The 18,301-nt window shown below is 38.5% G+C and overlaps 4 protein-coding genes across 4 annotated transcripts; all 4 read left to right on the forward strand.

The window, feature by feature from the left end:
• The first annotated feature begins 966 nt into the window (after positions 1–966).
• On the forward strand, positions 967–4,370 carry LOC310950523 (chemerin-like receptor 1). The gene is made up of 2 exons (XM_083918376.1): positions 967–1,015; positions 1,865–4,370. Exon 2 carries the CDS (start codon positions 1,876–1,878, stop codon positions 3,019–3,021), a length of 1,146 nt encoding a protein of 381 aa, XP_083774502.1. The 5' UTR covers positions 967–1,015; positions 1,865–1,875; the 3' UTR covers positions 3,022–4,370.
• A 1,244-nt stretch (positions 4,371–5,614) lies between these two features.
• On the forward strand, positions 5,615–6,715 carry LOC310950605 (chemerin-like receptor 1; the record flags this gene model as incomplete). The annotated part of the gene is made up of 1 exon (XM_083918510.1): positions 5,615–6,715. The coding sequence occupies one exon, from the start codon at positions 5,615–5,617 to the stop codon at positions 6,713–6,715; it is 1,101 nt and encodes a 366-aa protein (XP_083774636.1).
• Positions 6,716–8,128: 1,413 nt separating this feature from the next.
• LOC310950526 (chemerin-like receptor 1) lies at positions 8,129–10,702 on the forward strand. The gene is made up of 2 exons (XM_083918379.1): positions 8,129–8,147; positions 9,568–10,702. The coding sequence occupies exon 2, from the start codon at positions 9,579–9,581 to the stop codon at positions 10,659–10,661; it is 1,083 nt and encodes a 360-aa protein (XP_083774505.1). The 5' UTR covers positions 8,129–8,147; positions 9,568–9,578; the 3' UTR covers positions 10,662–10,702.
• A 6,215-nt stretch (positions 10,703–16,917) lies between these two features.
• On the forward strand, positions 16,918–18,021 carry LOC310950606 (chemerin-like receptor 1; the record flags this gene model as incomplete). Its single annotated transcript, XM_083918511.1, has 1 exon — positions 16,918–18,021. One exon carries the CDS (start codon positions 16,918–16,920, stop codon positions 18,019–18,021), a length of 1,104 nt encoding a protein of 367 aa, XP_083774637.1.
• Positions 18,022–18,301: the final 280 nt, after the last annotated feature.

Genomic DNA, 18,301 nt, shown 5'->3' on the forward strand with positions numbered 1-18,301 from the left:
ACCATCATGTAGATAAGTTAGACCTGTGACACTGGCCCAATACTAACCCACATTCCAATAATGCATTACAAGAAGATGGATTCGTATTCCAGATTTGTTTCCATTGCAGGTTTAAATCCACAGAGGCATCGAGGTCACGTGTCCCAGGACAGTGGCACAGAGGGAGTAGCCTGCTGTTTTATAAAGCTGCAAGGCAACCCTAAATTATCGACAGATGCTGCTACGACTTTCTCATATCTGCCACTGAGTGAAGAGAGGGAGACATTAAAAATATGCAACCTACTTCAGATGTTGACTCAAACGGTCAACACAGAGCAATGACACGTAACCTCAAGCAAATGCGAGGTCAACCCACTTAGAGAAAAACACATTACACAGCAGGATCACTGGTACACATGAGAAGTCATTGCTCCACTCTTTCTCAGGTAGTCATCTCACCAACCCCCAATTTAGGTATTTAGTTGTTTGGTTACTTGGTGTTTTCACTCGTGGAGTTTCCCAAAGGACAGAGGCACTATCGTTTGGCATTTGAAGAAGGCATGTTGTGGCAGGATTTTGCGTCAGACTTCAGATTAGCAGCAGAGCAGCACACATACAGATATGTTCTGCTATTGAGATACTAACAGTATGTATTACTATATACTGAATGTCTGCGCATTAGCCTGTATACACCGTAGCCTACAGTCTTTGATATAAACATATACTGCTTTTATGCATTCATGTAACCCATCTTTGAATAAAGTCAAAATTGTGTTTTGTTTCAGAAAATGTAAAATAAGTTTCTTTTTTACTTGAAGTGCAAGGCATAAAAAAAAGAAAAAAAGAAGAAAGTGTAAGATGTTTAATGGTCTTCAAAGGAGGGGGGGTGCGTGCGTGCGGCCTGAGGTCCCGCCTCGATGGGAGCGATGACGTCACATATTTAAGGAGTCAGGGATCAGGACTTCACGATTTCCACAGACGAGGCAGATCCGTCCGGTGCCGACACATCCTCACAGGACTGGCGCTTTGGGAGAAGGTACCGAGCCCTTTGTTATCCTCAGAAACCTCAGCTCAGGAAGACAGATACAGTAAAAGCATGGGACGTAGGTACTGTTGCATGCTCTGGAAAGCATCTTAGTCTGGAATTTGGACCGCTTTGGACCAAAAGTTGCTGCGTTTTAGAGGTCGTCAAATGTGCTTGTAAACTAAATACAGCGCAAAAACTGGATTTTTATGAACCTTTTTATGGATTCATTGGTTTTTTTAAGTTTTAGTCTTGCTTGAATTGTCTTTATTGTTTTTTTATCTTTAGGGTTTTTTTTTATTTGTGTGATTTCAATTTTGCTGTGTGAAGCACTTTGGGCTGCGTGCAAGTATGAAAGGTGAAATATAAGATGAAGCGTGGGAACGCTTGTTGTTATTCAGCAGTGGGTTTATTTACGTGGTTAGATTTGTACATTTTTGTTCCCGTTTCATATGTGCACTGATGTGTGGAAAAAGTCAGTGGAAAAGTTGGTGCGCCTTTTGCATGTGCATGACTTTTCTTTCTTTTAGCCTTATTACGAAGCTTCTCACTAGGTAGAAAGTTGGGGAGTTTTGGTCAAAACGCCGTTGAGAGTTGTCTTAATGTCTAATGTGGTTCACAAGATGCTATAATGGTCCAAATAGTAGTTGGGACCATAATTCAAGTCCTGTCTGTGTGAACAGCATCTTCTATGGGCCTTTTTGCGGATCTGACATAAGTGAATGTATAATTTGTCATAAGAGTGGAGATAATATCCTAAATTTTATTGAAAAGTATTTAGGAAAACATTCATCTCATGTAGTATTAACTATAGGTAAAATATAAAAAGGTTAACATTATTTTTATGTTGTTTTTTTTCAGGTCTCAAGACAATGATGGAGCTAATGACCGCTTCCCCTTTCTATCACATCAATACAACAGATGCCACTGGAAGAAATGGCTCTTTGTATGAAGACGATGACGACGAATATGATTATAAGGACGAGCATGCTGAGCTGAGACAGTCTCTCAACATCATGTCTCTTATTGTTTACTGCCTGGCCTTTGTTCTCGGTGTGCTCGGTAATGGAGTGGTTATCTGGGTGACCGGATTCAAGATGAAGAAAACAGTGAACACAGTTTGGTTCCTCAACCTTGCTGTGGCCGACTTCCTCTTCACAGCATTTTTGCCCCTGAGTGTGACCTACACAGCTTTGGATTTCCACTGGCCCTTTGGCAAGTTCATGTGCAAACTGAACAGCACTATAAGCTTTCTGAACATGTTTGCCAGTGTCTACATTCTGGTGGTGATCAGTGTGGACAGATGTGTGTCTGTGGTTTGGCCCGTCTGGGCCCAGAACCACAGAAGTGTACGCAAGGCGTCCTGTGTGAGTCTGGGTGTTTGGGCACTGGCTCTGATTCTCAGCGCTCCATACTTCATCTTCAGAGACACTGGACCATCATACAACAATGACGACATCATCAACTGCTTCAACAACTTTGCTTTTTCTGACGATTATGAAACACCGTCTGTGAATCAGCTGCGACAGTTTCGGCATCAGGCCATGACCATCACTCGCTTCCTCCTGGGATTTGTTGTCCCCTTCACTGTCATTGTCTCCTGTTATGCTGTGATAATCCATCGTCTCAGAAGAAACCGCACCCTGGCCAGTCAGTCAAGTCGCCCCTTTAAGATCATCGCTGCAGTGATCACCACGTTTTTCCTGTGCTGGGCTCCTTATCATATCATGGCTCTAATTGAGTTGGTAAATCACATGGCTAATCATGCAAGTGAAACATTGGATCATGTCACCACTATCGGAGTCCCCATAGCAACCAGTCTTGCCTTTCTCAACAGTTGCCTGAACCCACTGCTGTACGTGTTCATGGGCCAAGATTTCAAGGATAAAGTTCGCAAATCGATCCTGAATGTTTTGGAGTCCGCCTTCCAGGAAGAGGTTTCTCGTTCTTATACCTACACAAACTCAATGGTCACCAGTCGGAGCAAAGAAAAGTCTGTTTCTGATGCCGAAGTATAAGATCGTCCATGACATGTATACCAAATACTGTAACTGTACATAGAAAATGTAACTGTATATAACAAATAATCTGTTTTTATTCAAAAACCCTCATGGCGATATCTATACATTATCAGAAATTGAAGCATTTCACTGATTGACATTTTGAAAGGATGGAAAGGTGAAATTTTTTTATTAATGATAAAGCTCATTTATGTACAAGTGCTTTACAAAGGGCAACGGGAAGGATAAGCATACATGCATAAATGCACATGTGCAGACAAATGTCCCCAAATTGAATAACCTGTAGAGCAAGTGACTACATTTATCTTTTGTGTAACAATGGTGCCACTTCACTGCACAATCCTGCTGTTTTTGGCTACACTTTAGTGAGTATAGGCAGTATATCCCTACCTGTACAAAGCGAAACGAAGCCAGTCCCAGTTGTTTATAGGCCATGACTGTAGACAATATTCCTTTTATTTACATGTCTATAACATATTAACAGCAAGTTTGAAAAGAACACAAATGCCTTTCTTGCAATTGAATATAGTAGGTTCAAACAAACATATTAAAGAGCAATTATAAAGACTCTACAATGGGAAATAGTGTTGCTGAACCTGCACTGCACAAACAGGTCTATAGAGAGTAAATTTCCAAATTTGCCCCTTACACCCAACTCAACCCAGCCACTGATCCCAACATGTGTGTGCATGACAGAATTGGGCACATGACATTGACCATGAAGGCCATCTTTGGGTACATTCAATGTGAAAGTGGAGTGGGCCGCTACTTCTCCTGATTACTCTCATCAGCTCATTTACTCATGACTTTCCTTGACGAAATCAGCCTGTAATGAATCATTCTTATTCTGCATCCTGTGGAAACATCATAGGAAGTGATTCCACTAACTTTTGTGTGCTACATGTTTACTGCATGCTTTGATAAACATGTTTCTTTTTGCCATTGTTATTAAGCACTAGCTCAGGCTAATGTATGTAGTGTCTATGAGATTATTATTCTTAGTAGCTGCTGCATTGTACATTTGGCTTGGTTCGTCATTTTGTGTGTGTGTGTATGTGTGTGTGTGTGTGCGTGTATGCGCGTGTGTGTGTGTGTGTGTGTGTGTGTGTGTGTGTAAAGAGTGATCATTTGGCCCCAAAAAATACATTTTAGTTGTCAATCGACTAATCAAGAGGAAAAACTGGAAGGGGACGCTTATTCTAAGTATTGTCTGACTTTGGTCATGTGGCATATTGTGATTTAACATGAACCTCTGTGATGTATTCTAATGTAAACAATGTAAATGATAATTCTATTGTTTTTCTTTAGCCCTAGTGGCCAACTATATCAATAAATGATGACAATGATGATAACTGTTATTGTGGTTTGTGTTATTACCATTATTAGAATATTATTCTGACTGTCTTTCAACTCATCAATGTGCATCTTAATCGCCACATAAGTTCACAAAACACTGTGCCTGGAATCTTTTTCTCTTGTAGCCACAGAAAGAGGGACGTATATGTCATACTGTAAACACAACTTATCCGATGTAACATAAATAAAAAAGTAGCCAATATCTTTAACGTTATAAATATTATTATTATTATTATTATATTTATTATTATTACTTGAGAAGTGGTGGTAGTAGTATAGAAGCAGCAGTAGTAGTAGACCTAGAAGTAAAGTGATGTCAGTTCTGTTTGTGGAACCATTTTGTGGTATGATTGCTCAAACTTACATGAGAAAGCACTTCTGAGTAATGTAATCCTAATGAACAACCGCATTGCAGTAAGAGATGAGAGCGCAGTTCAGAGTAAAAAAAAACAGGATGCAGACATGAAATAACTAATGTCAGAATGTCTTCTCTAATCATGTCAGAAAACGTATAAACTGTAGGTATATAGGGCAAAAGTGTAGCTCCAAAGAGTGTAGTGTGTAATTTTTGCATTATTAGCTCATTAATGAAGACAGATATGGTGTGTGTAATAAACTTCCGGAGATAAAAAGTTTTATCTTGGAAGTGCTATTTGAGACTTTGCCATCACATGGGTTGTGACGTCTACTACCCACAGATTACATATTTGTCTTTGGAATTCATTACTTTTGCTGCAGAATTGTCGTCAGCTGACTGGAACGTTTTGAGAAAGGTTCGTTACCTTTGTTTTTCTTTGAATTTAATACTTTTAGGCATTCTGACAAGGTTATTCAAAGGAAAACCAAAAAGATTATTACATAGATATCACTGGGTCATGCAGTAAAATGTAGCGTGACTATTGTCCTCTAACAACCAGTTTGATTTAAAAAAGAAACTTCATATTCCTATGAGAGTACGAGGCTGAGTATATTATGCATGTCTGAAGTTTACTTTTATATAACTGGAATCCAGCTGATTTGTTCACATATCAATTCATGTATGAAGTAACTGAATGAAACATTCTTATTTTGTGATCTCTTAAGTATGAATTAATCACATAAAGTCACTGACTTGATCATATGTTAATGGTGAGTGACAGGAATTCATCTTGCATTTATTTCATCAGTCATACTGTAGTTAACCATTGTGAGTATATGACTGTTTCTTCATGTTGTCATTGCAGGTCTCAAGACAATGACTGAAATGAATGCTACCCCCTTCTACCACATCAATACTACAGATGCCACTGATGAAAATTTCTCTTTGTATGAAGACATTGATTATGAGTATATGGATGAGTATGCTGAGCTTAGACAGTCTCTCAACATCATGTCTCTTATTGTTTACTGCCTGGCCTTTGTTCTCGGCGTGCTCGGGAATGGAGTGGTTATCTGGGTGACCGGGTTCAAGATGAAGAAAACAGTAAACGCCGTTTGGTTCCTCAACCTTGCTGTGGCCAGCTTCCTCTTCACAGCATTTCTGTCCCTGAGTGTGACCTGCAAAGCTTTGGATTTCCACTGGCCCTTTGGCAAGTTCATGTGCAAACTGAACAGCACTATAAGCTCCCTAAGCATCTTTGCCAGTGTCTATATTCTGGTGGTGATCAGTGTGGACAGATGTGTGTCTGTGGTTTGGCCCGTCTGGACCCGGAACCACAGAAGTGTACGTAAGGCGTCCTGTTTGAGTCTGGGTGTTTGGGCACTGGCTCTGATTCTCAGCGTTCCATACTTCATCTTCAAAGACACAGCATCCATCAATGGAGACATCATCTACTGCTTCAACAACTTTTCCCTCTCTGATGACTATGAAACACCGTCTGTGTATCAGCTGGGACAGTTTCGTTATCAGGCCATGACCATCACCCGCTGCCTCCTGGGATTTGTTGTCCCCTTCACTGTCATTGTCTCCTGTTATGCTGTGATAATCCATCGTATCAGAAGAAACAGCACCATGGCCAGCCAGTCACGTCGCGCGTTTAGGATCATTGCTGTAGTTATCATCACTTTTTTCCTGTGCTGGGCTCCTTATCATATCATGGCGCTGATTGAGTTAGTGAGTTTCACTAATGATAGTGAAACATTATACTTTGTCACCACTATTGGAATCCCTATAACCATCGCCATGTCCTTTCTTAGCAGTTGCCTCAACCCACTGCTGTATGTGTTCATGGACCAAGATTTCAAGAATAAACTCCACAAATCCATCCTGGATGTTTTGGAACAGGTTTCTGGCTCTCACACAAAGTCGGACACCAGTCGGAGCAAGGACATGTCATCTCTTAATACTGAATTGTAAGGTTGTCCGTGACATAAAGAAACGAATACTGAAAATGTACATAGCAAATCATTTTGACACAAATGTTTTGTTGTCTTTACAATATTGTAAAATAACTTATGATGCCTTTTGTGATATAAAGCGTGTTGAATAAGGTGGTGGTGGAATGTTTTTAATCATACAGAGCAAATAAGAGATCCGTGCCGTTCCAATCTGCTTTCAGTCTGTTCCTAAAAGAGCTAAAGGCCGAGGTATAGGGAAGTCCATGTATTGGATATACAAATACTGTACAGTAACTGTGGATAGCAAATATAGCTGTTAAGAGCAAATAGCTTTTTGTTAGCTTTTTTTTTTTTTATGCCCCTCAAGGTGATCTTTATACATTATGTGAGATTAAAACATTTCACCTGTTACAGTTTGGTAGATATGAGTTCTATGATTGGAAACATCACAGACAGTATTCACAGGTTAATTCCCCTGTAACATCCAACTCAATACAGCCACTAATCTTGTGTGTGTAAGACAAAATTGTGCATATGACAGTGACCACATCAGTATAGGTGTAATTTACTTCACTGGAAAAATGTTACATGTGTAGAGTGTTTTCATTCTAAACTGTTTTATTACAGTAACTCTTGAATTTGTATATTATTTTACAGAATTCTTGCCCAATTGTAATTATTTTTGATTATTTATCTACATTAAAATGAGCATTGATTATCGATATTACTGTATTTTTTTTTTCAAACATTGCCTCATCAGCTGTCTAATTTAGGTAACAAGAAAATGTTCTCCTTTCATTGCTTACTTAGCAATAGCTTTTCAACGACCAGCACTGTAGTTAAACAAATGTGTTAGGTAAATTATTTTTCTATAGATTGGATGGGTATGCTCTTCATGGGGCCACCAAACAAAATTTAAAGAAATAAACTTTAGGAAGACAGAGACCTTATGGGGTACGTTTTACTGCATGGCATTTGGAATTGGGTTTTTGAGTGGTATTAATGTTTTGCCAGTTTGTGGAAACATTTTGTTTTCTCAAACTTATTTCTCCATTTTTTAGTAATAGCCAACTGCAATGAATTACAAAACAGGATACGGACAGGAAAGAACTGATGATAACTTGTGCAACGGCCCTGACACTGACAATGTTTCAGATGATGTTATAAGATAAATTCTGTATCTACATATGCATTATGTAACTCATATCAATACTGACACATTTTTGTTTTAAAATTAAGAAAATATGTTTCGATTACAATGTTAGAATAGTTTAAATGTAAATGTATACAAAAGATGTAATTGACGTCAGGATTTGTTTGTTGTTGAGTGCTGCCTTTGGCTCCGCCTCAGCGTGGGCGTTGGCATCACATTACGAACCACAGATCATTTATTAACCAGTCAATTTTATGCCACTGATCCATCCTCAGCCAACTGGAGAGCTTTAAGAAAGGTAATGTATTTTAGCTGTTTTTATTCTTACAATTGTATCATGTTCATGCTAGATTAATGCAACAAGGTTGTAAAAAGGAAATGTGGAAATAAAATGGTCTTATTTTAGGTATAGAGACCTCCCTGGATTTAAAACCTAATAAAGAAGTTAATTCAAATTAATACGGTTAATTAAACTGCTTTATTTCAGAGAGATTGCTGCTTTTGTGGGTCAATAAAAGAAAACACAATTAGTCAAAATGAAAACAGTTCGTCAAACTTAAAGGGTTTTGGTCATCAAAATCCTCTTTTATGCATGTGTCAAAATGATTATTTTACCCCAGTGGCAATGCCCTGTTAAACATTTTGTTAGAATATAACGAGACAAAATAACAACTCTACAAATAAGACAGAAAACTGACAGAAAGCAAGGTTCAGGGTTAATGAAAACAGTCAAACAGGCGGAGAACGGTTGTTATTCTTTTAAAGGTCCCGCAGCTGCAAAGGGGAAGTGTTCTGATTTTTGTTTCCATCGCAGATTATGAGACCACATCACTAACACTGCATGCAGATTTATTTAATCTGGTTCTGGTTTGGAGTCCCACCAATCACTGGAGTGGGTGAAAAAGCCAGATGAGAGGTATAAAATAACAATGTGTACACAAGGCTTTGTAGATAAATGAGTTCCAGTGTCTAATATTGCAGAGAAAGTCATCTGTATTCTGTATTCAATGTTAATTATCACCAGTAATGAACCTGAGGACAGATGGGTAAATGTCTGACACCCCTCACAGCTCAGAGGGAGGCTGCTGCAAGCCAAGCTTCAGTTGTAGTTTATCAACAAGGGTTTCTTCATAATATTTAAATGTACATTTCTCATCAAGCCAGCTGACATTATATGTGTATTTGGTGATCACGACGACCTCATATATTATTGTACTCTTTGTCTTTGGAACTGAAGAATTGCATGGATCTTTTTTATTTTCTGAAGTGGGAATTACTTTTATCTCTTTGCTGATTCAAATCCATTTTTAAATAGCCTTCTGAAAACGAAGTATAATTTTAAGATCTGCATAAAACAGTATTGTCTGTGTAAAACTTAATTTTACACTTAGACAGAAAAGATACCCTTATTTATATAAATGGTGAACACAACAGGGCCCCGAATGGATCCCTGTGGCACACCATTGGTAAGAGACAGAAATTCAGATTTGACAAGAGAAACATTTTTACGTATGACTTGCTGTTTTACACAGCGATGATGAATTAAGTTAACAAAGTAACCATTTGGACTGTCGACAAAGTAATATGCCACAAATTTGCAGTCTAAGTCATACCTTTGTGAACCAATATAGTCTATTCTATCATTTTACCATGAGGGAGTGTTATTGACATATATGTTAGAAGAATAAAGTTCATATTGTTTCTTCCTGTCATTGCAGGTCTGTAAGTGATGATGGAGATGAATGCTACGCCTTCCTATCACAGCAACACAACAGCTGTTTCTGGAAATAATGTCTCTGAGCTGAGACAGTCTCTCCACATCATGTCTCTTGTCATTTACTGCCTGGCCTTTGTTCTTGGTGTGCTCGGGAATGGAGTGGTTATCTGGGTGACCGGGTTCAAGATGAAGAAAACAGTGAACACCGTTTGGTTCCTCAACCTTGCTGTGGCCGACTTCCTCTTCACAGCATTTTTGCCCCTGAGTGTGACCTACACAGCTTTGGATTTCCACTGGCCCTTTGGCAAGTTCATGTGCAAACTGAACAGCACTATAAGCTCTCTGAACATCTTTGCCAGTGTCTACATTCTGGTGGTGATCAGTGTGGACAGATGTGTGTCCGTGGTTTGGCCCGTCTGGGCCCAGAACCACAGAAGTGTACGCAAGGCGTCCTGTGTGAGTCTGGGTGTTTGGGCACTGGCTCTGATTCTCAGCGCTCCATACTTTGTTTTCAGAGACACTGGACCATCATATCTCCATGAAGACATCATCAACTGCTTCAACAACTTTGCCCTCTCTGATGACAATAAAACACCGTCTGTGAATCAGCTGGGACTGTTTCGTTTTCAGGCCATGACCATCACCCGCTTCCTCCTGGGATTTGTTGTCCCCTTCACTGTCATTGTCTCCTGTTATGCTGTGATAATCCATCGTATCAGAAGAAACCGCACCCTGGCCAGTCAGTCAAGTCGCCCCTTTAAGATCATCGCTGCAGTGATCACCACGTTTTTCCTGTGCTGGGCTCCCTTTCACATCATGGCTCTAATTGACTTGATGAGTTACATGCATCGAAGTGAATCACTAAACTATGTCACCACTATTGGTGTTCCCATAGCAACCAGTCTGGCCTTTATCAACAGTTGCCTGAACCCACTGCTGTATGTGTTTATGGGCCAAGATTTTAAGGATAAAGTCCGCAAATCTCTCCTTAATGCATTAGAGACTGCCTTCCAGGAAGAGGTTTCTGGCTCTCACACAAAGTCAGTGGACACCAGTCAGAGCAATGCCATGTCAGCTCTTAATACTGAAGTGTAAGGTTGTCCCTGACAACAACTGAAAGTGTACATAGCAAATCATTTCGACACAAATGTTACATTTATATATCAAATTCCTTCTTTTGCTTTTGTCTTTACATAAGGTCCTTCAAGGCGAGCTGTAGACATTCTATCAGATTGAAGCATTTCAACCTAATTTCATCATGTGTCACTGTTGGCTAACAGATCAGGTATCAAAGACTACTGTCCCTTAACCACGCCTACAGTATTAACAATGTGATGGAAGAAACTGATGGTAATATTGTACAATGTTATGATGCCTTTTGTGAACTAAACCTTTTTGAATAAGGTGGTAGAAGAATGTTTTTTATCAGAGAAAATGGCTAAAAGAAATCTACGCAGTTCTGTTATTCTGCTTTTGAATGTCATGGTGATTGTAAAATGCCATTTCCTGACCAAGAGAGCACAGCAGTTATTTCAAAATAGTAATCACATGATATTACAAAAAACTACTAAGAACAGATGGGGGTTTTTCACCTACGAAACAGATTTTAAGATAATTTCCTCGCCTGTATGTGACTGAGAAGAAAACATGCAAACAATTCAAGCCCCAGTTGTTAATACCTGTACAATTTTTGGATTTAGGTCTTTGTTTTTCTCGATTGCTAAGACACCTTAATAAAACTGGGATCAACTTAATCTTCATCATCACATTCTAAGCACAGCAGACGTCTTCTCTTGCAAATGTGTTAATACTTTTTCATTGGTTTCAGACATTTTCACACACTTTTTCAAAAAATGAACACAGATCTCATAGAAGGATACAAAACTCTATTGGATTGACTGTGTTAAACAAAAGAAAAAAATGTATTCACAACTGAAATTACTTGCATAATTATTCATCTCCAATTCACCTGTGTGAAACTCCTTTGCAGCAGTCAGTCAAGAACAAATTAACCAAATGTGAAGTTCTGAGTATTTCAGCTGTTTGTTTTATTTTGTAGATATTTCCACCCATACGTTTTCTTAAGTTTTATTTTTAAAAGGATGGAAACAAGACTCTAGATCAGAAACCTAGTTTACGGCTCTCCTGGTCCAGGCAAAAGGATAACAAATAAAATCTGATGCAGGGCAATTTTAAAAAAAGAAATTTAAATAGACTTTTTAAAATTTGGGTGGAATTCCATATTCGCTATTTGGTGAAGAGATAATGCAGTACAAAAGATGTAGCATCATGAATGAATGTGTCTTGTCGGGGTGCTTAGGTCTTATGGAAACACCTGTACATATGAATGAATAAAACGTTTAAATGTCCCTTTTTGTTTGTTCTTTTTAAACAGTATTCAACAGGGCATCTGAAAAAAGTGTAAAGGGTACAAAGTGCAGCAGGGTTTGTTATCTCTAGTAATATCTTCTTTTGGAAGAAGAATACAATTAATGCTGTCATGTGTTTTCTTGCCTTTTTTGGAACATAATATAACTGGGTAAAATATCAACAAACACAGACATAGTGCTCAAACTAAGGTTGAACCAGTTCATGTTGATGTCTGTATTTTCTAATTTGTTGTCTGGTTTGTCATGATAGATGGAAATTATATATTCATTTGAACACAAGCTGTGTTGTTTGATAAAAATATTTGCATGTGTTGTATGTGTTACAGTAATATCTTGTGAGTGTTTTGAAAACATCACTTCAGATTGGACCAGTGCGTTCAAAAGGCAACAAATCACCCTGAAATGTATGTTTCTTATAGTGTACTGAGCACCTGGATGACATGGCTATACATTGTTGCATTTCCATGTAGACCGCCATAGAAAGTGAATCACCTGAATATGGACTGCTGGTTTGATACACTTTTTTTTTTAACGTAAGGAAAGGCTAATAGAGTCTAATCAATACATTTGACTTAACAGATAACACAGACAATGGAATGGCCCCATTCTGTTTGTAAGACTTTGGGTATGAATATTGTGATATATAGCAACCTGTCTATTAAAGGTTAAACTAATGTATTTGGCTTGATGTTTTAATCATAATGATGATGATGATGATGATGATGATGATGATGATGATGATGATGATGATGATGATGATGATGATGATGATGATGATTGCTATTGTTATTATTATTGTAATTTGTCTTTCTATTATTATTTGCCATTATTGAAATATTATTTGGACTTCATGTTTTCCACCCACAAAATCATTTCACGAAAAGAATTTTGCCTGAAATCTGTTTCTCTAGTATCACACTTGGATGGATAGCCTACTATAGATTCAGGATATACTTTTTGGTTTTTTATAGTCTTTTTAATTGCTAATTATAGCATTTCATCAATGTCTTCATAAAATTGACCAGCAGAGGGAACTGTTTTACATATTTAAGTATAGACCAGATCAGAAGAGATTCTCCATGCAATGTGCTGCAGACCAGTGACAGAATGAAATAAAGACTGCAGCTCACTGATTAATATCCAGCCCTTAACAGTGCAAAGTGATCTGTGCTAATAAAGATTGAAAATGCATTAGTGTGCTTCAGTCTTGTTTTCATGCATGAGCATAGTCAGGAAAGTGGGTAACTCATTAGTCAGTCATGATCTTCTTTGAATATTTTGAGGAGGATCTTTGGGCCAGTGTCAGTTATTGCCAGTAGCTGTTACATCTGGAGAAGATAGTTTTCTGGTAATCTCAGTTGGGTTAGTTTTGTGACCAACGTAATTGTCTCCGTGAACAGTGTTCTTTAATCCTCCATCACTGCTCAATTAAAAAGAGGAGAAATTCAGAACTGTGAGTGAATTGTGGGAATGTTTCAGCCAAGGCCATACTGTTGTGTATTTCATCATTGACATAGTGGTTTATAAACTAAAGATATCTGCTGCATGTCATACTGTTCCTGTCAGAGGAAGTCTGATTAGTGTAAATGCTGACAGGAAGGAACATATGTAGATAAACTAGACTTGGTAAATTCCCATAATACTAATAATGATTATAACACTATATCAGACCAGGTTATATTCTCACATCAGATCTATTTTGGTTGGAGAGATATGTCAACATAGGCACTACTATTTTAAAAAGAAACTGCTTGGCATCCCTGAATTAATGACAAATGGGGTTAAACAAATTAATTATATAAATAAACAGCAATTATTGTTAATAAAAAATAATTTTAAAATGTGGACTAGCAATAAAACTGGAATTATCCATAAGATGTTTTAAAAATTATGATTTTTATGAATTACTGCGTGCTACACGTGGTCCTGCCTCGATGTGACACTGACATTGCACATATATCATTAGTCTTATCATGAGCTTTCAATATCTTGTCAGAGATTGACCAGGGTTAGTGCTGTTGCAGGCACATTTTCATCAAACTGATGAACTTCAAGACAGGTACTGTTTTAATCACACCTGTGACCTGCAGTGATCACCACGTTTTTCCTGTGCTGGGCTCCTTATCATATCATGGCTCTAATTGAGTTGGTAAATCACATGGCTAATCATGCAAGCGAAACATTAAATCATGTCACCACTATTGGAATCACCATCGCAAACAGCATAGCCTTTCTCAACAGTTGCCTGAACCCCCCGCTGTATGTGTTCACGGGCCAAGATTTCAGAGACGTTCATAAATCCATATTAAATGTTTTGGAGTCTGCCTTCCAGGAAGAGGACTTTTGCTCTCACACTTACCAAAACTCTATGATCACCTTTCGAAGCAAAGAGAAGTCAGTTAGTGTAACTGTGATGTGAGGCTATCCAGGATATGAATAAACAAATAGCTACTGTAAATGTACATCACAAACAATTTTCACACAAGTATTAAAAATAGCAGATATGTTTTCAAGTAATAAATACCTCTGTTACTATGAACTAAGAGTGTGAAACAGGTTGCTGCCAGGATTGAAGATGCACCTCGACCTGTGAAATGATTATAAAATCTAATTATATGTTTGAAAGAAATCTTACTTTAGATCTATTTTGCTTGCAGGGAATCATTTACATGGGCAAAAATAGTTTGCAGGAGGATCATTGATGGACATGAGAACTTAGCTGCTCTCTTTCTCAGGTAGTCATGTCAACAGCCCACTATGTATGCATTTTATTGTTTGGGTACATTTGGGATTTCTCTTTAGGATTTCACGTGTGAGGTTAATTGATGACTCTAAAATTGCCCGTAGGTGTGAATGGTTGTCTGTCTCTGTTCGTCTCTATGTGCCCTGTGATAGACTGGCGTCCTGTCCAGGGTGTACCTCGCCTCACGCCCGATGTCAGCTGGGATTGGCTCCAGCACCCCCCGCGACCCCGACCCCGGGATAAGCGGTTGAAGATGAATGATGAATGATGATTTCCCCAGAAGACAGACACACTATAATGTGGCATTTGAAGACAACAACAAAGTCTTAGAAGGAAATTCAGCATCATAGTTTACAGGTAAGTAAGGCAGCTAACACAAAAGACATTGAGATTATGTCCTCAATGTTCTTTATGGGATTCCAGGGCTTTAGCATTCTTCTATATCTAAAGACATGGTGGGAATTTTATTGGTATATTTAAATTAGACTACTTTTACGGAAATTCATAAATTTTATGAATCTTTATTTAATATCAGGAGGGAAATGTAGCCAATTAAATAAATGAAGTGTTAACCATTTCAGTAATTGTGTGGTTGCCTCTAACAGCATTGCAGGATTGCAGGTTTAGTCCCTCATGCTGGAAAATAAAGTTGACAGAAAATATTACTGAACAGCTTGTTTACAGCTCAACGACTGATTCCATTGAGTCCTTTTGTTTCCTTCTCACATGAAATGAAACAAATGTTGCCTACAAACCAGAAAATTGGGCATACACTGCTGGGACATGGTTAAAACTGTAAGCCTCTCTCACAAAGCAGCGACAACTCAATGTGACTACACTGATCACATCAGGCTGCACATCCATCCTTTATCTCAAAAGAAGGATATGCTCCGCCTGGTGGTCAGGGATGTAAATACAAATGAACCCAAATATACATAGGAGTAAAGATGGCTCCTGCATTTCTTTTTGGTCTTCTTTTCTTTTTAGGGGGGACTTGAATGACCTTGGTATTTCTTGAATCCTACAGCCCTCCCAGGAGGCACAATGAATGTTTGTACTGTACCTAAACCTATAGCGTAAACGAGAGGATTACTTAATCCAACAATTACTTAATAAAGAGCCAAACATGGCATTACAGATCCTGCTGTGTCTTTGTCACAAAAAAATAAATATTTAAGAATCCCAATTAATCATAATAATATTTTAATAATAATAGTTTTAAAAGGTGAAAAGTAGACTTTAAAGTGTCTGAAACTTGCATCAGGAGTGGAATTTGTTATAAGAAACATTACAAGATAAACAAACATGTAGGAGGAGTGTTACATGCGGTCCAGCCTTGTGATGTCACATATTTCATGGGCACCTTTATAAGTTGAGATGAGAGTTGCTTGCTGCAGACACATCCTCATCTGACTGAGAAACTTTGAGAAAGGTAGGCCTACTTCTGTCATACTACATTTTGAATTTGGGCAAGGTTAATAGATTTAAAAAAAAAAAAAAAAAGACAATACAAGCATCTGATGTTGACTGGCTACTCTGACAAACTCCTTGGAATTTAACAACTAAGGCATTGATTCATATCATTTAGTCATGTAGCTTTGTCTTAACTTTTGGTACAATATATACTGAAAAGGGTAACATTTTATAAGCCAAAAGAACACACACACACACACACACACACACACACACACACACACACACACACACACACACACACACACACATGCACAGAACTAATGCATGTGACTCAAGATGGTTTAATGCATGAATTAATGCACAATGTCATAATGAAGTTACAACTTGGGACAGAAATTGCCATAGTATTATAAAGTTTAAGTCACATCTCAGCAGCGGGACACCATTGCTTTTGGAGAACTATGATATTTAGTGTCATTGGTTTAATGACAAATATTTGGAAAGTTTCTCCCTTGAATAATGGGTTATAGAAAAAATAGGGAAAAAATTAACATTTAGGTCTCAAGACAGAGATGGAGAAATTTAGTTCAACATATATTTGTATATATATATATATATATATATATATATATATATATATATATATATATATATATACGTGTTGTGCTCTGTGTGCTACATATACATCAAAAGATTAGGCATGCATCACTATATCATTCAGGAGTGTTGTTGATATTTATGAGGAAAAATACAAAAATTTTGTATTGTTTCTTCCTGTTGTCATTGCAGGGTGTAAGTGATGATGGAGATGAATGCTACGCCTTCCTATCACAGCAACACAACAGCTGTTTCTGTAAATAATGTCTCTGTAAATATCGACACGTACGCTAAGCTGAGACACTCTCTCCACATCATGTCTCTTACTGTTTACTGCCTGGCTTTTGTACTCGGTGTGCTCGGGAATGGAGTGGTTATCTGGGTGACCGGGTTCAAGATGAAGAAAACAGTGAACACCGTTTGGTTCCTCAACCTTGCTGTGGCCGACTTCCTCTTCACAGCATTTTTGCCCCTGAGTGTGGCGTATCTGGCTTTGGATTTCCACTGGCCTTTCGGCAAGTTCATGTGTAAACTCAGCACCACTGTCAATTTTGTGAACATGTTTGCCAGTGTCTACATTCTGGTGGTGATCAGTGTGGACAGATGTGTGTCTGTGGTTTGGCCCGTCTGGGCCCAGAACCACAGAAGTGTACGTAAGGCGTCCTGTGTGAGTCTGGGTGTTTGGGCACTGGCTCTGATTCTCAGCGCTCCATACTTCATCTTCAGAGACACCGGACCATCATACAACAATGAGGACATCATCATCTGCTTCAACAATTTTGCCCTCTCTGATGACTATGAAACACCGTCTGTGAATCAGCTGCGACAGTTTCGGCATCAGGCCATGACCATCACCCGCTTCCTCCTGGGATTTGTTGTCCCCTTCACTGTCATTGTCTCCTGTTATGCTGTGATAATCCATCGTCTCAGGAGAAACCGCACCCTGGCCAGTCAGTCAAGTCGCCCCTTTAAGATCATCGCTGCAGTGATCACCACGTTTTTCCTGTGCTGGGCTCCTTATCATATCATGGCTCTAATTGAGTTGATGAGTTACATGCATCAAAGTGAATCACTAAACTATGTCACCACTATTGGTGTCCCCATAGCAACCAATCTGGCTTTTTTAAACAGTTGCCTAAATCCACTGCTGTATGTGTTCATGGGCCAAGATTTTAAAGATAAAGTCCGATCCATCCTGAATGCATTAGAGACTGCCTTCAAAGAAGAGGCGTCCCCCTCTTACTCCCACACCAAGTCAGTGAACACCAGTCAGAGCAAAGAGATGACAGCTCTTAATACTGAAGTTTAAGACTGTCCGTGACATGAGGAAAGAAATACTGAAACTGTACAAACGGCATCCAAAAACCTAAATGAAATAATGGGAACAGTAGTTTGGCACACAACATTTTGGCTTTCTTGCTGTACATTATCGTAGACTGACTGCTGAAAAGACTGATAAGGATTTATGGAACAAAAATCTGACTGAATATAGAATCTACAGTATGAAATATCATTTATGAACCAGTGCACGAACAGGCGAGTTCACTTTGCATAGCATCATCCCCAACTACAGTTAGCTTCCCCCTCAC

Source organism: Echiichthys vipera, assembly GCF_963691815.1.
Source record: "Echiichthys vipera genome assembly, chromosome: 8".
NCBI lineage: Eukaryota > Metazoa > Chordata > Actinopteri > Perciformes > Trachinidae > Echiichthys > Echiichthys vipera.